The following is a 24,280-nucleotide window of genomic DNA, read 5'->3' as shown; positions in this document are numbered from 1 at the left end:
CATTCTTTACAATGCTATAACTTAATATTTTGTAGCAGAACCTTGTGCTTTAATTACTTAACTGCACCGAAGGGGGATTGCACCCTCTCGGATATTCAAGACGTCTTGAGGTATCTTGCTCCATTCCATTTGTAAATCTGCAAGCCATTCCTCTTTATTGCTAATAGTTTGGTCCCCAACTCCTCACGCTAACTCATCATGTAAATCAGGTGAACAGTTTTCTTTACTAACCAGTTTCTGACTAAATTGTCTTGCTGGGATTTCCAGCCCCTGCCTACTTTGGTTTTACCATGTGGCAGCATTAAATTCTCCAGTATATCCTTGTACATTATAGCATTCATATTTCTATCAACTCTATGCAGAGGGCCAATGGCAGATACAGAAACGATGACATTGCCTCCACCATGTTTCACTGTGGGTGTGTGGTACCTTACATCATTACGGTTTCCAATTGGTTGGTATATATAGTGCCGCCATCACTAGCAAACAGATTGAACTTGGATTCATTCGGAGATAACATAAAGTGCATTGTGCATCAGTTTAGAAATAAGATTTCGATAGGAGTCTTACTAATTTATTAAGGCTTCTGAAGAACTGTCTAAGTATATAGAGAAAAGGAAATGCGTTGAGACTATTGAGACTATTTTAATATCATTATATTTTACCCTTTTTTTCAGATAATAAACAGACAGCAAAGGGCCCCAATGTAAAAGTAGAATATAGAACCCTTGTTCCTAAATATCCTATTATTGAGAACCTATATATATATATATATATATATATATATATATATATATATATATATATATATATATATATATATAAATAAAAAATATCTGTCACTTTGTTCATTCATTAGCTCAATCCCTATGGCAATCTGAGAGCTTCTTCCAGTTGATGGGACCCAACCAATCTAATGCTGACTTATCCGATGGCTCATATGAGTGCATCGCCCCTTTAATGTAATATTTTTGATCACTATTAAGGTTAATTTATCTCCTATTGTATTATTTGTTTTGTTTTTAGCTGTATTTTTTTCTTGCTCCATTTAAATTATGCAAAATTTTGTGCCCCTTTTACCTCTAGAGCACAAGGACATCCTGCTTTATTGTTTTTTTTATACTTTTTCTCTATTTTTAATAGAATAACAAAACAATGTAACAATAGGCAGAAGCGTTCTATCAGCAGCAGGCAGCGGACGCCTCCTTACCTGTCGGCTGGCAATCGAGAATTTTCTTTGGAAGAATTCGAGCTTCATCTGAATCCCGACAGCTGGAAGAGATTTACAGACTCACTTTAGAAAAATTAGGAGGGAGCAAAAAAAAAAACGAAAGAAGAACAGATGCCACCAGGTTATGTGGACCGTTATATGCAGAACAGAAAGACAATCAATACCAATGCTACAGGGGATTTAATAGTTTGCAATAAATAAGTCTGATCCAATGGAAGCTATGGGGTTAATATATTGATATAAACTGTGTAAGAGCCGGCGGGCTATGGCTGGACCTGCAAGGCGGGAACCAATCATGTGCTATGTCTGATTGGTTCACACATTGAATTAATGGGTTTAGCCGGTGTTGAACTGACCAACCAGAGGAGGGCGCTGCTATCATTACTGGGATAGGAGGTCTTACCCCTGGCGTTAGCAATGTACACTACATGTAACAGCACCGATGCTCCGATTCTGTCTCCCGATCGGCATTCATGCATTCACTAAGTTACAGCAGTAGAAACACCGCAATGTACATTATATTTACAGCACTGTATATACTGTATGTCACCAGAGTAACAAAAAAGTCATATTAACATAGAGAGCGCTGGAACAATAAAGCCGCGATCCCGCAATCAGGGTCAGTTGCGTTTTTGACGCTGCAGAATTTCTGCACTTGAGTTTCTTGCTTTTTTTTTTTCATTGTGTTTTTGACGCTGCACTTTTTTTCTCTGCTGTTATTATTGAAATAAAATGTTTTTCATTTGAGACACTGCCTGGTACTGACATCATTAGGGGCGGATGACACATGTTTATTCCAAACGCATTTTACCTGTGGATGTTCCCCATCTAATATAAATGTCTATAGGGGACTTCTGCACAGAAGACTCGGCGAATCCCGCGGAGAAACTGACATGCTGCAGCCTGGAATAAAGCCCGCTACACACGCTTCAATATATCTCACAATCCGTCGTTGGGGTCAAGTTGTAAGTGACGCACATCCGGCATCGTTTGTGAGGTATCTGCGTGTGACAGCTACGTGCGATCAGGATTGAACGCAAAACCGTTGATCGCAAACACATCGTATCTTTCTCTAGAATTGAGCGTTTTGTTGCACGAACCTAGTGAATTGTAACGTGTGACATCCCTCATATGATTTTGGTGTCTGAGGCTATGTGCGCAGGTGTGCGCTCTGCACCGCAGCTTAAAAAAGGTCCGCTTCAGAGCGCAGCTGAAAAGCTGCGTTCTGAAGCGCCTCACAATGTCTGTCATTCACTAATCTCTGTCAGTCGGTCACTATCTCTGTCCCTCTCTCTCTGTCCATGTCAGTCTATCCCCCTCTCTCATACTCACCGATCCCCGGCGCCGCGCTGCGCTGCACGGCATTCACACTGCTCCGGCGGCTTTTACTGTTTTGAAAAAGCCGGCCGCCCATTAAACAATCTCGTATTCCCTGCTTTCCCCGCCCACCGGTGCCTATGATTGGTTACAGTGAGACACGCCCCCACGCTGAGTGACAGGTGTCTCACTGCACCCAATCACAGCAACCGGTGGGCGTGTCTATACTGTGTAGTGAAATAAATAATTAAATAATTAAAAAAAACGGCGTGCGGTCCCCCCCAATTTTAATACCAGCCAGATAAAGCCATACGGCAGAAGGCTGGTATTCTCAGGATAGGGAGCTCCACGTTGTGGGGAGCCCCCCAGCCTAACAATATCAGTCAGCAGCCGCCCAGAATTGCCGCATACATTATATGCAACAGTTCTGGGACTGTACCCGGCTCTGCCCGATTTGCCCTGGTGCGTTGGCAAATCGGGGTAATAAGGAGTTAATGGCAGCCCATAGCTGCCAATAAGTCCTAGATTAATCATGTCAGGCATCTATGAGACACCTTCCATGATTAATCTGTAAGTGACAGTAAATAAACACACACACCCAAAAAAATCCTTTATTAGAAATAAAAAACACACACATATACCCTGGTTAACCACTTTAATCAGCCCCAAAAAGCCCTCCATGTCCGGCGTACTCCAGGATGGTCCAGCGTCGCATCCAGCGCTGCTGCATGGAGGTGACAGGAGCAGCAGAAGACACAGCCGCTCCTGACAGCTCCACGCAGCAAATGAAGAGTGCCGCGCGATCAGCTGAGCTGTCACTGAGGTTACCCGCTGTTACTGGATACAGCGGTGGCCGCGGGTAACCTCAGTGACAGCTCAGCTGATCGCGCGGCTGTCTTCAGTTGCTGTGTGGAGGTGACAGGAGCGGCTGTGTCTGCTGCAGCTCCTGTCACCTCCATGCAGCAGAGCTGGAAGCGACGCTGGAGCATCCTGGATTACGCCGGACATGGAGGGCTTTTTGGGGCTGATTAAAGTGGTTAACCAGGGTATATGTTTGTGTTTTTTATTTCTAATAAAGGATTTTTTCGGGTGTGTGTGTTTTTTTACTGTAATTTACAGATTAATCATGGAGGGTGTCTCATAGACGCCTGACATGATTAATCTAGGATTTAGTGGCAGCTATGGGCTGCCATTAACTCCTTATTACCCCGATTTGCCAACGCACCAGGGCAAATCGGGGAGAGCCGGGTACTGTCCCAGAACTGTTGCATATAATGTATGTTGGCTGATATTGTTAGGCTGGGGGGCTCCCCATAACGTGGTGCTCCCCATCCTGAGAATACCAGCCTTCAGCCGTATGGCTTTATCTGGCTGGTATTAAAATTGGGGGGAACCGCACGCCGTTTTTTTTAATTATTAAATTATTTATTTCACTGCACAGTATAGACACGCCCACCGGCTTCTGTGATTGGGTGCAGTGAGACACCTGTCACTCAGCGTGGGGGCGTGTCTCACTGTAACCAATCATAGGCGCCGGTGGGCGGGGTAAGCAGGGAATACGAGATTGTTTAATGGGCGGCCGGCTTTTTCAAAATAGTAAAAGCCGCCGGAGCAGTGTAAACGCCGTGCAGTGCCGGGGATCGGGGATCGGTGAGTATGAGAGAGGGCTGCTCAATTCAGTTACTCAGGAGTTTAGCGGTCACCGGTGAGTCCTTCACAGGAGACCGCTAATCAGGGCGCGACACAGACAGAGCCGCAGCATCACAATGAAGTCGGGTGAAGTTCACCCGAGTTCATTCTGATCGTGCGGCTCTTTCTGTGTCTGCTGTCATCTGCCATTCAGCTCTGCTACATGGCTGTCTGTGTCTGCTGTCATCTGCCATTCAGCTCTGCTACATGGCTGTCTGTGTCTGCTGTCAGCGGCCATGTAGCAGAGCTGAATGGCAGATGACATAGTAAAAACGCATCCCTACACATTACACACGCTTGTCAAGTCAATAAATAAAAAAAAAAAAAAAGGGTGCCCAATGCATACGTCACAGAACACATGATCTAAAGGATCGCACACAAAATTGATCAATTTAACATAGACTACTAACGCTCGTGTGACAGCAAATGAACGACCTACGTGCAATCTCAGAAGATCCCGTATGCAACCTGGGCGTGTCACATCGCAAATGCGATTGTACAACTAATTGCAACGTGTAAAGCTGGCTTAAGATACTGCAATTGAGTGCACAAAGGGTTAAAAAGAGACACCTGAGTATGAGATTTCTATTAATCATATCCACTTCGCTTGTATAGTAAGAAAAACAAATATATATATGCTGCATCCAGAACACTGATTGTGGGAATATAACCCAACCAAAAGAAAAATCAAGCCAAATTAGAAACAAAAAACATAATAAAAACAAATAATAATAATAACAACAACAACAACAACAACAATAATAATAAAAATAATTAATTATTATTATTTTTAGTATTATTATTGTGATTGTTGTTATTATTATTGTTGTTGTTTAAAATATTTTTATTATTTTTAAATTTCCAGCTGCTTAAAAAATAATATTTATTATTCTTATTATTAATTATAATTTAAATATAAAATATTTGTATTAGTATTTTTACATTTCCAGCTGCTTCAATAATAGTAGTAATAATAATAATAATTATTATTATTGTTATTATCATCATTATAAAAGCAGTTGGAAATGTAAAAAAAAAATTATATTTAAACAACAATAAAAATAATAATAATATAACTTCTTAAACTTTTAAAATATTATTATTACTATTATTATTATGTAAAAGCAATTAGACTTTTAAACTATACTTAATAAAAATAATAGTAATAATTATGTTACTATTATTTTATTGTTATTTTTATTTAAGTATAGTTTAAAAGTATACTAATAATAATAATAATATTTTATATGTTTAAAAAGTTGTATTATTATTATTAAGTATTTTTAATATTATTTTTATTATTTTTACATTTCCACCTGCTTCAATAATAATATCTGTTCTCAAAGTTTTACTATACTTGCATTATAAGTTCATTGACAAATATTTACCATACTGCGTGAATAATAACTTATTTTTATTATCATTTTTATAATAATATTAACAATAATAATAATTAATAATTATTGTTATTATCATTATCATTATTATTATTATTATTATCATTAATATTATTATTATTATTATTATTAGTATTATTATCATTATTATCATCATCCTTACATTACCAGTTGCTGTAACTGTAAAGAACCACCAAATTGAATGAAAACTGCTTCTTTGGCCAGGATTATGCTAAGAACATTGTGCTTTATGAGGCTAAATATTACAATTAGAGGATCTTGATTGTTGGATACAGCCATAGAGTTGTAATAGCAGACACAGGCCATGGATACATGGGGGCGCTGTCTCAGTAACAATGTTTGATGTGTTGCTGTTTTCTGCTTGAATTGCACATTTGATCTACGGTCCCAGAGTATATAAGTACAGATGAGCTTCATTGTTGCAGATAGTCCTCAGCATTAATGCAGAATGTTCTCAGTTACTCGATGCACCCATAAAGCGCAGCGCGAGCGTGTATCGGAGCCGGTGACCTCAGTGGACACAAGCTGATTACAAGGCTCCTATGATTTTGGATGACACTTTGCATTGTCTTTTGCAGGGGAACAATCCGCTCATTTTGTGTAAGGAGGGCTGTCAGCCGTACACCGGCAGCTTAAGCCTCTTCCTCATCTTCAAAGTAACGTTGACCCGACTGCAGAGGTCACCGGAGATCCAAATTTGTTCTACAGATCAAAGGTAAACTGTAAACTGTCATTTTCGCGTTATGGCAAACATCTGGGCATTGTGCGCTCCGCTAGGCCCCAGTTCTGAAAATATTTTACTGGATTCTTTTGCAAACCTGTATCTTTCTTCACCTCCTTTACGTGGCGCGTTACCATGACATGTCCGTGTGAGGACGGCGCAGCAGACGCTTAATGCAGGAACCAAGGAGGAATCCAAGAGTAAATTCATCCAGGGAATGTTTGCTAAGTGCTTGTAGATTTCAGACTTAAAAAGGGAAAACAATGAAAGCTTCAGATTGTGTGTGGCGAGTATGGCGGAGAAGGCAAACGTAACGTTACGAATGTTTCTTTCCTATTTCCACCTTCAGAATATAAGTAGAAAAAGTTACCAAAACGAGATGCAATTTTGATGCCTTTTTACTGCATTTTTGACCAAGAGATGCAGATTTGGCGCAGAAATGTCTGCAACCAAATACTCAACGTGCACACGTAGCCTAATCTGGTAATCCGGCATTGAACTCAATGAGTTCACCTGAGGTGACTTCACTGAGTTCAAAGTGTTCACTTCAGGTGAGTTCACATGAGCTCACAGATGGGGTACCATGGGAACCCCAGCTGTGACCTCTGGTAAACTCACTGAATTCAATTTTGGATTACCGGATTAGGCTATAAGCGCACATTAAGTATTTGGTTGCAAACACCTTTTTACCAAATCTGCATCTTTTGGCAAAAAAATGCACCAAAAGCACATCAAAACAGCATTCTATTTCTTGGTGCATTTTTCTGCCAGGAGATGCAGATTTGGTGCAGATTACTGCAACATATTTCTACACCAAAGCTGCATCTACTGGCAGAAAAACACATCAAAACCGCATCATGTTTTTGGTGCATTTTTCTGCTAGGAGATTTTTGCAAACAAATACTCAATGTGCACACATAGCCTAAGCAGGTAATCTGGCATTGAGCTCAATGAGTTCACCTGAGGTGAGGTCATTGAGTTCACCTCAGATGAGTTCATAGAATTCAACTGAGGTGAGTTCACTGAGTTAATTGAGTTCACCTGAGGTCATAGATGAGGTACAATGGGAATCGCCAGCTGTGACCTCAGGGGAACTCACTGACATCACCGCTCACACAGCTGTGGCTGCCTAAGTGTGTCCCATAGGCTGCAGTTGTCAGTCACATTGTCTAATGTGACCACGCACTGAGACCCCAGATATAGCAGAGCTGGGATCATCGTGGCATGTTGTGTTGTGGATCATGTTGGACCTGCTGGGGTGTTTTGGGGGTTGAGACAGTGGAGAAAGAGGGTGTTTTTTATTTGATAATTATTATTATTTTTTTTACTATTATTTGATATTTTTTAAATAAAGGATTTTTCTCTGTGCTTTGTGTTTATTTATTTTTTTTCTTAAATGATTAGTTATGGGGGGGTCTCATCATAGACCCCTCTCCATTAATAACAACAGGCTTGATGACAGCTTTGATTTTATTACGAAATCACAGCTGTCCTTAATCGCTTATATTACCCTGATTACCACTGCTCCAGGGCAATCGGGATGAGTCGGGCAAGTGCCAGGATTGGTGCATCCACTAAATTCTGGGGTGGCTGATGGCTGCTATTTTTAGGCTGGGGAGGGTGCAATAACCATGGGCCTCCCCAGACTGAGAACACCAGCCCCCAGCTGTCTGATTTATCTTGCCTGGATATCAATATTGGGGGGAGGGGATCATAGGCCATTTTTAAAATTATTTTGATACACAGCCAGGATAACACACACAGTTGGGGGTTGCAGCCTCCAGCTGTCTGCTTTATCTGCGCTGGGTATCAAAACATGGGGGACCCCATGCCATTTTTTCCAATTATTTATTATATATGGCTCTCGCTATGTAGCTACACAAAAGTTACTTTTTTTATTACTGTAAGCAAAAGTTTTGAAACATAAAAATTATATTTTTCTAACTTGTGAAGTGTACTTGATATTTTAAAAGCATAATAAACAGCAGAGGGGAAAAAAAGCAAAAACAAAAGGTGGAATTATTGAAACTGTTTATTTACCAAGACAGAAATGCCATATGTTGATAGATAAGGCTCTGTTCAAGTCTGTTCAGTTTTTCTATTTGATGAAAGGAATAAGGGATTCTTTACGTCAATTATGCAAACAGAAGCGGCGGAGTCCCATTTACTATCATGGCGCCCGTTTGGTATTTATTTTTTACAACAAATAAAGACCTGCAAAACTTTTTTTCACTTTAAAAAAAAATGGACCTCAGAAAGACCCCTTTATGATTAGAGGGACCCCGCTGCTTTCGTTTGCATGACTAATTATCACGCTAAGTACAAGGAAGTACCAAGCGAGCCGCGAAAGGTAAGGGACGGGGACCCCTGCGTCTAGAGAAGGGGGATGTGGTGACCCTTGACCAAACCTACTGCTGGTCCCTGGGGTCCCTCACCACCCTGGATAGGTTCCACACTATTGCGCCGGACACCTGACCCTAGGTATCCCTAGCGCTGGATCCTAAATAGGGAGTGGGTGGGATGAGCTCTTTCCAGAAACAAAGGAATCCAAGAAAACGAACACCGGGCACCAATCAGGTCACCGACCGATATCCAAACCAATTCACTTTTCTACTCAGACTCCGTCACAGCTTACTCGGGCATGGTTACAGCTATGCACCGGACACTGGTGCTCCTTCCAAGCATAAGTCCCATCCAACGAAGCAAAAGAAGAGTAGGGCACTCACCGGGCTGCCGTATACCAAAGAATCCGTTTATTACAGCATTTATAAAATGTAAAAACAGCGCTGTTTTTACATTTTACTTGATGCTGAAATAAACGGATTCTTTGGTATATGGCAGCCCGGTGAGTGCCCTACTCTTCTTTTGCTTCGTGGGATGAGGTCTTTGTCAACCCTATTAAAAGCTAAAGGAAGACACAAGGGTGACACACGGGTGAAAAAGCAAGAACTATTTATCCACAGATGACAAGGGCAGGTGTTCAGTAAAGCTTCAACAATGATAAGAGCAAGCCACTTGCTTGCACCCAGAGCTAGAATGAACTGAATAATATCACCAGCACCAGTCTAGAGAAGAAGGGAGTTTGTAAGCTCCAAGAAAATGCTGTTGATCAGCAGCTATGTTTGAAGACGAGCTCCTGCTGGGTTTAAAAGGGGAAAGATGAAAATCCCGCAGGAAAGCTACCTGTACCAATGAAAACTGACAGCAGGAACAATGGAAAGTCAGGGAGCATTCTGCGTAGCCAAATGCTATGACCTTCTATGGCCAGAAACCACATGACTGTCTGTCACCTATGACACTGATACAACAAATCACTTATTTCCGTTTCCACCTAATGCCTCACTCAGACGTTCAATATTCTCGTACGATTACAATCTGTAATTTTCACAGATTGTCCTCATACCTGGGATAGTCTTTGGGACCGTTCACATGTGCATGATTTTCCACAGACCATGCAGTCTGCGGAAAACTGAGGAGGGTGGGATGAAAATTGGCAGAGCATGTCAGTGGGACTGGGCAAAAAGTGAACCGGACTTGGAGGATATCACAGACTGTCAAAATGAAGAAAGTGGAGAAACTCATTTTTCATTCTCCACATACCAAATCAACTTGATGACTCATTTTTTTAACAATGTTGTGTGGTCCCCCTTCTTTCATTTTGATACCCAGCCAAAATAAAGCTGACAGTTGGGGGCTGGTATTCTCAGGCTGGGGAGGCCCATGGTTACTGACCCCCTCAGCCTAAAAATAGCAGCTATCAACCACCAAACTCTGAGCAAAGTTTTATTGAAAACATCAACCCGTTTTCTCGTACATGGAAAAATTGGATGTCGGACTGAGGCCTTAAAGGTAGTGAGTTCTTCTTTTCTCCTAAAAGCACCAGTCAGGACACATCTACCCCCACTGGAGGATCGCCTGAAGTTTGACTCTCCAGATGCTCAAAAACTCTAACATGAGCGCGCTTAGGTTTATAGTCTTACAATGGGTCAAGGAGGGACAAGCGCCACTTCTGGGCTGACATTATGGCGTTATCTCTGCAGTTGATCTCCCGATATATCAGAGTCTACAGAGACGTAAATCCCAGTATAAATCATTTTAATGTTCAATACTCCTCCGTAATCCCCCATTCTTACGGTAAGAAGCTGAAGAGGATTGAACGCTAATCTGAGACGCAGTGATTTTTCCTCATTATAAGAGAAACACATAAACACATAAACACATCGCTAGATCATTGTAACATGAATGATCCGTCTTCATCCGGCCGCCCCGAACGTCTCTGCAACCTCATATGACTTGTTCCACTGCGGCTTCCAATTAGTATCAGTTCATAGGATTGTTAAGAGAAGATTATTACAATGGCAGGATATATATTTATATGGCAGGATATATATTTATATAATTCCTGTTACTTTTATGGTACTAACATATATCACAGAGCTATAAAGATATTGTCATCACTCCTATGAGTCTGTGTCCCCCAGTGAGGCTCATATAAAAAATAAAGTCAATTTCTAAATAGCAGTGTGGGAGGAGACTGGCTGCAGCAGGTGCCTCCCCCCACTGCCCTGTTTACAGTAGGACAAAGGATCATTAAAGTCTTTGATAAAGCCAAAGATAGAACTTATCTGCACAATATTATCCCCTTTAATCTCTGCAGGAATGTATAAAAGACTTTCAGAAACAGGCAGAAAAATCTACAAACGAAAGCGTCATTTAGGTCATCGTTCTCGGCGGCACATTGTTCTGTGTAAACAGGGTAAACAGGACTTGTGCTGCTGAGAACCATGGCAGCCAATGAGCACTAATAGGTCTCTCAGCGACCATCGTTCAATGCCCTCTCCCTATGTAAACCGGTTAGGGCGCGCTCACACATCCGGCTTTTCGCCGGTTTGACGGATGCGGCGCACACCAGTACAGTATGATACAGTACAGTGGCAGCGCCGCAACTTCCGGGTCACATGAAAGCATGTGACCGGAGCTTGTTGCGCTGCCACTGTTCTGTATACACTGTACTGGTGTGCGCCGCATCCGTCATACCGGCGAAAAGCCGGATGTGTGAGCGAGCCCTTACTAAACGGCCATCGATTGGTAAAGGTATTGTAAAGTGCCGGAGAGGGGCAGTTGTGGACAAGGGTGTCAGTCCCCAACCCACCTCAGCACAATACAGACACGGGGGGGCAGTGGCATCAGGAGGGAGTATGGAGGTGGTACCTTTCTGTTGCTGTACTTCTGAATCCCGTACACTTTCATGGGCCTTGAGCCCTGTACGATCAGTAAGGAGATAACTACCAGGTAAAATGTCCATAACTTTACTGAACAAACGGTTTACAGTTGCTTTTCTTAAGGCAGATTCGTCATCATCATCATCATCATCACCATCACCATTTACAGTCATTCGTTTCTGTACCCGACCCGGCTGTACAGTGACGGCCACCATGTGGTGACTTATCCTCCTGCTTCTGACCCAATCCCTCAACATGATGGCGGATCATTCGGCTCCGCTCACCAACGGATGGACTAATCTGCCCTCCCGGTGCGACTACATTCCCTCAAGTACTGACAAGAGGCGGCCTAAGGTATGGGCGTCCAACACGTCTCCTTTTTCTGCTCCCTGGTCTTACACTTCACTGCAGATGAGCTCCCTTCTTTATGTATTCTCTTCTCCCTTCTCCAGTCCGGTCTCTGTCACCTCTACACTATCCTCTACAATCCGCTTCGTCTGACCCTGTAGGTCCTCTCATTCTTGTTCTGCTTACTATCTCATCCTTTCCCTATCTGCCTCTGCCCTGGCAAACTCTGCCCTATATCCCCTCCTATTTGGGGACTGACCCTCCCCACCTAACCCCTGCTGCCCTGTCACTCCCTATCCATCCCTTCTTACTAAGGGACCTGGGAACCAGTGACACCTGGTGGCAGCCAGCCGTATTACACAGGAGGTGAAGTCATACAATACAATGCAGTAAAAGAAAACAAAAGCCACCAGCTCGGAGTGGGGGTGTTAGGGCACTGGACACCCTATTACAGTATAACGATTGGACGGTGTAAAATATGCGCACAAACTGTTTTTTTCCAAGTGGGCAAAAACTACAACATTTTTTCCAGAAAAGTGATTTTGCCTGTTTTTTGGGCGTTTTCTAAAGTGGTTTGTAAATATTTTTGTTGAGTATTTTCTACAGCATCTTTTTAGCATATTTTGCAGTGTTTTTGTGTTTTATTTGCAGGCATTTTTTTAAAGGGAATTTGTTAGCAGCATCAATACTTCTAAGCCATCTATATGAATATACAGGACACAAAAATAGAATCAAATGACATTTCTTGATAACTGCATTCTGATGAATGGTTCTTGAGAAATCCATATTTTTCTTATATGCAAGTGAGCCAAAAAGATCCTCAGAAAAATCCAGAAGGGGGTGGACAATCCCTTCACGGTTAGGAAGGATATGTGTTCTGGAGATAGAGCTCCTTCATCATATGAGATAAGATGATCCTAATGGCCCACTATGAATTTGCATGGAACATGTGCACCATGTGATAAGATGATCCTAATGGCCCACTACCAATATATATGGAACATGTGCTCCATGTGAGATAAGATGATCCTAATGGCCCACCACCAATTTATAGATAACATGTGCTCCATGTGAGATAAGATGATCCTAATGGCCCACCACCAATTTATATGGAACATGTGCTCCATGTGAGAGAAGATGATTCTAATGGCCCACACCAATTTATATGGAACATGTGCTCCATGTGAGATAAGATGATCCTAATGGCCCACCACCAATTTATAGATAACATGTGCTCCATGTGAGATAAGATGATCCTAATGGCCCACCACCAATTTATATGGAACATGTGCTCCATGTGAGAGAAGATGATTCTAATGGCCCACACCAATTTATATGGAACATGTGCTCCATGTGAAATAAGATGATCCTAATGGCCCACCACTAATTTATACAGAACATGTGCACCATGTGAGCTAAGATGATCATAATGGCCCACACCAATTTATATGGAACATGTGCTTCATTTGTGATAAGATGAACCTAATGGGCACCACCAATTTATATGGAACATGTGCTCCATGTGAGATAAGATCATAATAATGGCCCCACACCAATTTATACAGAACATGTGCTCCATGTGGGATAAGATGATCCTAATGGCCCACCACCAATTTATATGGAACATGTGCTCCATGTGGGATAAGATGATCCTAATGGCTCATCACCAATTTATACGGAACATGTGTCCGATATGAGATAAGATTATCCTAATGGTCCACCACCAATTTATATGGAATATGTGTTCCATGTGAGATAAGATCATAATAATGGCCTACACCAATTTACACAGAACATGTGCACCATGTGAGCTAAGATGATCCTAATGGCCCACCACCAATTTATATGGAACATGTGCTCCATGTGAGATAAGATCATAATAATGGCCCACACCAATTTATATGAAACATGTGCTCCATGTGAGATAAGATCATAATAATGGCCCACACCAATTTATATGAAACATGTGCTCCATGTGAGATAAGATCATAATAATGGCCCACACCAATTTATATGAAACATGTGCTCCATGTGAGATAAGATCATAATAATGGCCCACCACCAATTTATACGGAACATGTGCCCGATATGAGATAAGATGATCCTAATCGCCCACACCAATTTATATGGAACATGTGCTCCATGTGAGATAAGATCATAATAATGGCCCACCACCAATGTATACGGAACATAACATGTGCCCGATATGAGATAAGATGATCCTAATGGCCCACACCAATTTATATGGAACATGTGTTCCATGTGAGATAAGATCATAATATTGGCCCACACCAATTTATATGGAACATGTGCTACATGTGAGATAAGATGATCCTAATGGCCCACACCAATTTATATGGAACATGTGCTCCATGTGAGATAAGATGATCCTAATGGCCCACACCAATTTATATGGAACATGTGCTCCATGTGGGATAAGATGATCCTAATGGGCCACTACCAATTTAAATAGAACATTTTTACACCGTCTCATAATTGTGTTGTAATATTTTTACACCCAGGAAATACCCTCAATAAGGTCAAACTGATTATCCCAAAAGAAATGAGAACCATCCGATAAGATATAGACCGCAGTGATAGAATCCAAAGTCAGCTCCACGTGGGGTTACCTGTCCCTGACCATTAGGACTCGTTCCAAAGACTTGGCCTTCTAAACGTTCCTCTGGTTCTCTGTCTCTCTGACCATTCCAACTTTGCTCATATTTATAACGTCTCTTTTTGATGACTGTTTCATAGGTTTGTACATCCAAAAATGTGTGGAGCAAAAAAAAAACCCAAATTCTTCACCTTAAAAAACAATCCATGTAACTATCTTTATACAAGAAACTCGTTCTAGTCCTAAATGTCCCCGAAAGGTTGAGCTTCTGCATTCTTACTTTACATTAAGGAATGCTTTTTTCCTTTTCTTCTAAAAATGGAAGGAAAATTCCTTGTTCCACATTAAAAGCCAACTTGGAAATAAATATCCAAAGTACAATTGCTTCTTGAAGTAAGACACCAGCGTTTAAATCATTTGAAGATGTGTATCCTGCGCTTTCATCACTGAGAAAGGAACATGAATCAGGAGAGAAGAAGAAATCACAGCAAATCTGCAGCAATCTGGCACCAGCCCTCGTCCTGTGCACTAAAATGCCTCCGAGCCCCAAAATATACAATGCGAGTTAAATGGTGCCCTCACATGTCGTCTGCGGAGCCTATCAAATATCTAGCTGCAATTTACAGACGGAATGTATACATTTACCGTATAGAAAACAACGCATTTTATGGCTTGTGGGATACTTAAAATAAATTCTCATGAATCTTGTAAAACAACCGATATTGACTGTAAAACCAGAACGGTTATCTCGACAATGAAACATTTATATTGGAAATAAAAAAAGAGAAACATTAAAATGAAAGGATTAGTTGTTTATGGAATTCTCCAGTATTGATTTAACCCAATGACAAGGTTAAAGAAAAGAAAAGTACAAAAATGTTTTCTTTTTGTTATTTGATTTTTGTGTCCAACCCATAATGTTTATTATCTATTTGCTGATTATTTTCTAAAATACAAAACACAAATTTGAAAACACTTTTCTCATGCTGCACCAGTTCTCTAGAATGCACTACCCTAGAAAGTCTGGTTAAATACTAGCGTTCAGATTTTTAAGTGAGCCTGAAGAACACAGATCTATTAATCTAACTTTACTGAGTTCTCTCGTCCCACGTTCTCCCTCAGAATAAGGTCCTTTCTCTCACCTCTTCCACACACATCTGTAGCACTTTATAGGTGGACATAGACAGATACTGTCTGGTGGCTGGTTCATGAAGCATTACATTAGAAAGGTGGTGGACCACACAGGACCAGCACTTTTTATCCTTTGTTCCCCTTGTTTTATCTTGTTTGGATTGATGAATTTCGTTACTCTGAATTCTAATGTTGTTTGTACAGGTAACCTCTAAGCTATAAAGTGCTGCAGAATATGTCGGCTCTAAAAAAAATTAAATAGTAATAATAATAATAACAAGAAAAAAGAAGAAGAATGAAGAAGAAAGAAGACTGAAGAAAGAAGAAAAAAGAAAGAAGAAAGAAAGAAGAAGAAGAAAGAAGAAAGAAGAAGGAAGAAGAAAGAAAGAACGAAGAAAAATAAGAAAGAAGAAGAAAGAAGAAAGAAGAAAGAAAGAAGAAGAAAAAAGAAGAAAGAAGAAGAAAGAAGAAATAAGGAAGAAGAAAGAAGAAATAAGGAAGAAGAAAGAAGGAAGAAAGAAGAAGAAAGAAGAAGAAAGAAAAAGAAGAAAGAAAGAAGAAAGAAAAAAGAAAAAAGAAAGAAGAAGAAAGAAAAAGAAGAATGGTATCAGATTACTAGATTTAAAAAGTATGTAATTTTGGGGATGCTTTGATACGGTCATGAGATCTATAGAGCTATTTAATATTAGTATTACTTACTAGTGATGAGCGAGTACTAAAAAGCTCGGGTGCTCGAAGCTCGGGCCGAGCCTCCCAAGATACTCGTGTACTCGGCCCGAGCACCGAGCCCAATGTTATTCTATGGGAGACCCGAGTATTTTTGTGAAATGACCCCCCGGCAACATGTAGAAACCCTAAAAATGTCACAAAAGTCTCAGAAGAGTGCTCAAATGACATGGCAACAGCATGGGGAAGACCCCTTGAAGCATTTATCACTCAAAAGTCACAACTGTGAACAATTTTGTCCGCGTTTTACGCCATTTTTATGGACTCACCAGAAAACCTTCCAAAATGACACCAAAATGAATTTTCATGGCGGAAATGTTAAGGGCACATACCCAATAGTGAGATAGAGCTGGTGTATGTTACTTTTTGAGATTAATACATGAAAGATTTTACGTAAAACATTGTGTGGCACTCCGATGTCCCTGAGAAGAGACGTACATGAAGGCCTCTGAGTCTAATGTGCCCATTTTGAGGAAGTGAGTCTTTGTAGTATTTTCCTTTGCCTGGGCAGTCCAAAATTGGGAGGTTCACCAATGCCCCTGCATACAGACGTGCATGAGGGCCTGTAAACCTGAAGTGCCCATTGTAAGGAAGTGGGTCTATTGTAGTATAGCCCTTTGGCAGGGCAGCCAAAAATTGGGAGGCTCCACGTTGTCCCTGGATAGAGACCTGTTAGGTTCTTAGTGCGTCCGTGCTTGCATTTAAAAACCGCACGTGTGTGCCTGTTGGTGGCAGCTTTCCGCTGCACTTGTGTGCGTTTTGCAAAAACTTGGATATAACGCACAAGTCTAGTGAATACACGTCAGCACAGCATTGCAAAATGCGCAAGGGCGTTGTCAACGAACAAGGAAGTGGACGTGATGGTGGTGCAGGCAGAGGCCGAGGTCGTGGGCAAGCTCTAATTTTGCCACAACAAAGGGCCACATCTAGTCGCTCGAACGTCCTGTCCCAAATTCTTGGGGACCGCAGCAGTACACCGCTCTTGAACCAAGACCAGTGTCAACAGGTTGTTAGTTGGATAGCGGATAATGCTTCCAGTCAGATTGGCACCACCACAAACACTCTGTCTTCCACACGGTCAAGTGTCAGTAGCCGTGATACTGCACCGCACATTTCAGAACCTGATCCTCCTTCCTACCACCAGGCCGAGTACACGTCCTCGGACATTAATGATCCCACACTTGGACACTCGGAAGAGCTGTTCATGTTTCCATTCGCACATTCTGGCCTCTCGCCAGCTCATGTTGAAGTGGGTCATGAGGAGATCGTATGTACAGATGCCCAAATATTTGAGCAGCCACGTTCTCACGAAGTTGGCAACGTGTCTCAACAAGGGGTGGACGATGATGAGACACAATTGTCAGGAAGTCAGGAGGAGGAGCAGGGTGCAGAAGAGGAAGACGACGTGGTGGATGATCCAGTAACTGACCCAACCTGGCAGGAGGATATGCAGAGCGAGGACAGCAGTGCACAGGGGGAGGGAGGCGTAGCATCCCAACAGGCAGTAAGAAGCAGGGTGGTGGCCCCAGGCAGACGTCAGGCAACTGTTCCCCGGAACAACACGACACAAGGTGCCTGTACAAATGTTAGGTCTTCCCGAGTCTGGCAGTTTTTTAAGTTGGCTCCAGATGATTCTAAAAAGGCCATTTGCAACACCTGCCGTGCCAGCATCAGCAGGGGTACCAAAACTAGCAGCCTGACCACCACCAGCATGATCAGGCACATGTCAGCCAAATACCCGACTTTGTGGGATGTACAACAGAGTCGAGGAGCAGTGCTTGCTGATGTCACTGCTACGTCTTCGCTTGTTGTGCATGCGAGCCAATCCCCTGTCCATGCTGCCCGCGAACAAGCCTCCTCCGGCCCTGCACCTGCAGTTGCCCACGCAGAAATAACACCATCATCAAGCACGTCCTTGTCCCAGCGCAGCGTTCAGTTATCCATTCAGCAAACCTTTGAACGCAGGCGCAAATACACTGCCAACGCCCCACATGCCACACTTCTAAATGCTAACATTTCGCGACTGCTTGCGCTGGAAATGTTGCCTTTTAGGCTGGTTGAGACAGAAGCATTCCGCGACCTGATGGTGGCAGCTGTCCCACATTACTCGGTCCCCAGCCGCCACTATTTCTCCCGGTGTGCCGTCCCCGCATTGCATAACCACGTGTCACAAAACATCACACGTGCCCTGAACAACGCTGTTTCACCCAAAGTCCACCTAACCACAGACACGTGGACAAGTGCATGTGGGCAAGGCCGCTACATCTCGTTGACGTCACACTGGGTTAATATTGTGGAAGCTGGGACCCAGTCTGAGCGAGGGACGGAACACGTCCTTCACACACAAAGTTTTGCAGGCCCTACCTCAGTCAGGGTTTCACCCACACTCTACAGCTCCGGAATGTCATGCTCCTCAGCCTCCTCCTCCTCCTGCACATCCTCATCCACTTTACCCTACACACCAGTCCCAAGCTGGAAGTGTCGCGGGCGGAGGAGGGGACGCTGCGCTCTCCCACTACTCGGGTCCAGCTGCCGCTGCTCTACGGCTGCTGCTGCTCGGTGGCTCGAGCGATGGCCGGATCCCGGGGACTCGAGCGGCGCTCATCGCCCGTGAGTGAAAAGGGGTCGTTTGGGTTTTGGGGATATTGTCCGTGACGCCACCCACGGTTGTGGTGATTGTGTGGACACCACCGCTGCTCTGGACGGGGATTCCGGGAGCCTGTGACAGGGAGCAGCTTTGTTGTTATTTCTCCCCTCCGTGGGTAGGGGGGTTGGTTGTCCCAGGGCCCGGTGATGGGGTAGAGATGGATGACAGGCGGGTTGCGGGGCCTGATGAGGTGCAGGGTCGCAGGGGCAGCGCTGTGCCGCACGTCACGGAGGTACTCACTCAGCCCAATGATGATGACACAGTTCACGGTAAAACAAGTGGCTGGGTGGACGGGTCCCTCGGACGGCTGCGGTTGTTCCTCCCTGCAGGTTAGTGATGACTGTCTCTCCCTGCACCTAAGTTCAGTGTTGGCAGTGATGGTTTCCCACCGGTAACCCGCTCCCCGACCTGGATATGGGCCGGAGGAGCCCCTTTTGCTCACAGGCGCTGGCCCTGGGAGACGGTTGCCCTTGGCGGTGGCGGTGTCTCCCCTTCACGGTTGGACGGTTGCCTTCTATCGTGACTTGGCTGTTTGGAAACCCTGAGGTCCCCTTCACTAACGGATTTGGCAAATTCACGGTGACACCAAGCCTTGCCGGGATCCGAAAGGCCCCTTCCAATGGTGCTGGCTTCTTTTTGTATACCGGTCCGGTACGGCCGGGTCACCACCCGTCCACGGTCCTTACGGCAGACTCCAATCGGCCTCCACTGCAGACGGTCACCACATCCTGCCAACCTTGCTGTCCTGTCCGGGCCACACACCCGGACCACCTTCAGGCTCTTTGCTGTCACTTTTCTCCTCTCTACTACTTTCCTCCTTCCACTTCCTTAGCTTAACTCTCACTGCCTGTGTTTTCCCTCCTCCTTGGTGGGTGGAGACCAACCGCCTGGCTCCACCCCCTGGTGTGGACAACAGCCCCTGGGGAAGGCAACAAGGATTTTGTGTTTTGACTATGATGTGCCTGCAGGGAGTGTGGGGTGTTTAAGTGTTGTGCTCTGTGGCCCCTGGCTTGTCCAGGGCGACACAGAAGCACTGCAGCACTGCCTCGGCGAAGCGGCAACAGGCTGTGCTGAAGCTAATCTGCATAGGCGACAAACCCCACAATGCAGAAGAGGTGTGGACAGCTCTGAAACAGCAGGCAGATCACTGGCTCACACCTCTGAACCTAAAGCCAGGAAAGGTTGTGTGTGACAATGGCCGGAACCTGGTGGCGGCTTTGAGGCGAGGCCAGCTGACACATGTTCCATGCGTGGCCCATGTGCTCAACCTCGTGGTTCAGCGGTTTCTAAAGTCATACCCAGAGCTGTCTGATCTGCTGGTAAACGTTCGCCGCCTGTCTGCACATTTTCGAAAGTCACCTACTGCTTCAGCCGGCCTTGCTGGCTTTCAGCACCATTTGCATCTTCCGGCTCACAGACTGGTGTGTGATGTCCCCACGCGTTGGAATTCAACTCTGCACATGTTGGTCAGGATATGTGAGCAGAAGAGGGCAGTTGTTGAGTACCTGCATCACCTAAGCCGTCAGGAAATGGGTCAAACTCCACACATAACACCTGAGGAGTGGAGATGGATGTCCGACCTATGTACCATCCGCCAAAACTTTGAGGACTCCACCAAGATGGTGAGCGGCGATGACGACATTATTAGCGTCACCATACCGCTTCTCTGCCTTCTAAAACGGTCTCTGCTCAAAAAACAACCATGATGCATTGCAGGCGGAGCGCGATTAGTTTGAGCAAGAAACAGTAGTGGGTGTGGGTGATAACACACAGCCCAGCCTCGTCTCATCACAACGTGCAGTGGAGGACTATGACGAGGAGGAGGATGAAGACATGGAGCAACTCTCTGGCCAAATTGAGGATATGACATGCAGTCATATCCTCGGTTCAGCGTGGCTGGCCAGAGGACAGGGTAGATGATGAGGAGGAGGAGGAGGAGGAGGACAGCATGTTCAGTCATCGTGTTGGTCAGGATACTGAAGTGATGGCTGTTAAGAGTCTGGCACACATGGCTGACTTTATGGTAACTGCCTGTCTCGTGACCCTCGCGTTAAGAACATATTGGCCGACAATCATTACTGGTTGGTAACACTGTTAGACCCACGCTAAAAGGAGAAATTTATGTCTCTTATTCCCGAGGCGGAGAGGTCAGGAAAAATGCAGCAGTTCCAGAAGGCCATAGTCACGGAAGTAGGCAAAGCATTCCCCTCACAAAACGCTAGCGGCATAGGTCAGGAATCAGTGGACAACCAAGGCGTACAGCCGAGAGGGGCACAAGTCCAATCCGCCAGAGGTAGGGGAACAGTCTTTAAGATGTGGGACAGTTTTCTCAGCCCCTCACATACCACAGCCCCTGAGGTGCGGGGTAGTGCCACAAGAAATCCTAAGTTTGCCCAGATGCTCAAGGAGTACCTTGCAGATCGAACAACTGTACTCCGACATTCCTCTGTGCCTTACAATTATTGGGTATCCAAGCTGGACACGTGGTATGAATTGGCTCTCTACGCCTTGGAAGTCCTGGCCTGCCCTGCCGCTAGCGTTTTGTCAGAGCGTGTTTTTAGTGCCGCAGGTGGAATCATTACAGATAAACGCACCCGCCTGTCAACTGAAAATGCTGACAGGCTGACTCTGATCAAGATGAACAAGGGTTGGATTGGGCCAGACTTCACCACACACACCAACAGCAAATTACAGCGGAATTTAAAGTTTGTAACGGGATTTTGCCATGTACCTCCACTCACCCATGGTAACACACTTCTGGACTTTGGCTAATCGCTGGACTGCTCCTCCTTCTCCTCATGCGCCATCATGGTGACCGTTACAATAGTTAGGCCGTTGTTTCAGGTATACCCCCAGTGGTAAATTTTTTCGCCCATTCTTTCAGAATGGGCATTACAACGACAGGAGACCCGCTCCTTTGCAATGGGAACAATGTTTTGAGGCCCTCATGCACATCTCTATCCAGGGACAATATGGAGCCGTACGCTGCCACCGACAGACACACACGTGCTGTTTTTAAATGCAAGCACGGACGCACTAAGAACCTAACAGGTTTTTAGGAGCGACAATTACTGAGAAGTCTGACACTATCAGCCACTGCTGACTGACGTGTATTATACACTACACTTGTGCGTTATATAATAGTTTGTGAAAAACGCACACAAGTGCACCTGTACGCTGCCACCGACAGGCACACACGTGCGGTTTTTAAATGCAAGCACGGACGCAATAAGAACCTAACAGGTTTTTAGGAGCGACAATTACTGAGAAGTCTGACACTATCTGGACTGTTTTAGACTGTGTACACCAGCCCCAGATATGATGAAGGCTGGTATACGGTCACCACTAGGAATGGCTATACACCCTGCCTGCCTGCCTGCCTGTATACTGCTACAATAGTCCTGACAAGGACTCTTCTGGTCACTAGCCTGTATTCCGACCTGGCTATACCCTGCCTGTATATAGCAACAATAGTCCTGAGAAGGACTCTGCTCCTGTACTCCGACCTGGCTATACCCTGCCTGCCTGTATACAACTAGAATAGTCCTGAGAAAGACTTCTGGTCACACTGTTTGCAGCCCTGCTCCGGAAATAGCTATAAAGGGCCGCAAACCTTTCCCTGAAGCAGCGACACTCTCCCTGCACTGACTGTCTGGATGGCTGTGTGCAGAGCACAGCGCGCCCGCCGGTATAAAGGCTTGGTCACGCTGTTCGGGCCGGCCAATCACTGCAATTCCACAACTAACAGGGCTGTGGCATTGCAGTGGTCTTCCAGCCAATCCCTGCATGAGGGCTGGCTCTCAAAAGAGCGCCAACATGCAGGGATGAAGACCACGAGTACAGCACGAGTATCGCGAGATTACTCGGTCCCCGCCGAGTAGCCCGAGTACAGTGATACTCGTGCGAGTACCGAGTAGTAACAAGCATGCTCGCTCATCACTATTACTTATATTATTTTTTGCTCCGGGCTTATTTTCAGGAGACGTCTTATATTTTCTCATGAACAACAATCCACATTTATTCTTGAACAAAAAAAAAAAAAATCAACATTTATTCAGATATAATCGTCATCACATTCTGGAACATCAACATTTTGTGTTCCTCCTATTACTGGGTCAGATGCACATTTTCTTATCTGATCTGCTATTCTCATGGTCCTGTCCTATAGTGGAGGGTACAGTCCATACTGACAAAGGTGTAAATTACCTGCGTACATGTATTATTCTCTATGTGCTGCTAAGTTTACCCAAAAACAAAAGCAGACGCCCCCTAAAAGAATCGCACTTACAAAACAATTAGAGTTGGCAAGTGAATGGGGTCTCACATACAAATCTGCGTCGCTGTCAGGTTCCCCTGCGTTCTACAGCGGTAGCTCCCCCTGGTGACTGGAAGCAGTATCACTCACGCAGAGTAATACTGGTACCCAATCTGTGTGTGAGAGCTGCAGTGGAATGGCGAGGGACCTGAATGTGACGCAAATTTGTATGTGAGAGCCTATTCACTGTCCAACTCTAATTGCTTGGGGTCTGGTAAGTGCCCATCCACCATCGGTACTTGCAAACTGTAATTGATTGAGGTTTGGTGAGTGCAATTTAAAAAAATAAATAAATACAAATGGAAGGGGGGAGTTGTCTTCTTTCTTTTGGGGGTGTCTGCTTTCTTTGGGGGTGTCTGCTTTCCTTTGGGGGTGTCTGCTTTTCTTTGGGGGTTTCTGCTTTCCTTTGGGGGTTTCTGCTTTCCTTTGGGGGTGTCTGCTTTCTTTGGGGGTGTCTGCTTTCCTTTGGGGGTTTCTGCTTTCCTTTGGGGGTTTCTGCTTTCCTTTGGGGGTTTCTGCTTTCCTTTGGGGGTGTCTGCTTTCTTTGAGATATATATATCTGTACATCTAAATTATAAAGTGCTGCTGTACATGTTGGCTCCAATCCAGGTAATGTCAGATTTGTCAGTAGATTTAAAAATATCCTAATTTTGAGGATCTAGTGATACTCTTTCACAAGATCAATCTATTTTTAATAATATTATTAATAATAGATCTTGCGACAGAGTATCACTAGATCCCCAAAATTGGGATTTTTTTTATTTTTTTTTTTTAAATCTAGTAATCTGACAGATTTGGATTTGCTGAGCTATGAAAAAAAAGGAAGGACACATCTTTACAAAGATATGTAGATAGGCAGAAAAAATAACATTTATTTGGGTATCTGTCACGTTGTATG

The 24,280-nt window shown here is 44.0% G+C and overlaps 1 protein-coding gene across 1 annotated transcript in view; it reads right to left on the bottom strand.

Annotated features, from left to right (window-relative positions):
• Window positions 1–24,280, bottom strand: part of CACNA2D3 (calcium voltage-gated channel auxiliary subunit alpha2delta 3) — a 1,156,773-nt gene that overhangs the window by 139,326 nt on the left and 993,167 nt on the right. The window contains exon 28 of the mRNA XM_075321303.1: window positions 1,211–1,272. Coding sequence (XP_075177418.1) covers window positions 1,211–1,272 — 62 coding nt within the window. The remainder of the gene's footprint in view (window positions 1–1,210; window positions 1,273–24,280) is intronic.

The sequence above is a fragment of the Anomaloglossus baeobatrachus genome, chromosome 8, assembly GCF_048569485.1.
Source record: "Anomaloglossus baeobatrachus isolate aAnoBae1 chromosome 8, aAnoBae1.hap1, whole genome shotgun sequence".
NCBI lineage: Eukaryota > Metazoa > Chordata > Amphibia > Anura > Aromobatidae > Anomaloglossus > Anomaloglossus baeobatrachus.
The sequence above is the reverse complement of the archived record's forward strand: the minus strand, read 5'-3'. Positions and strand labels throughout refer to the sequence as shown.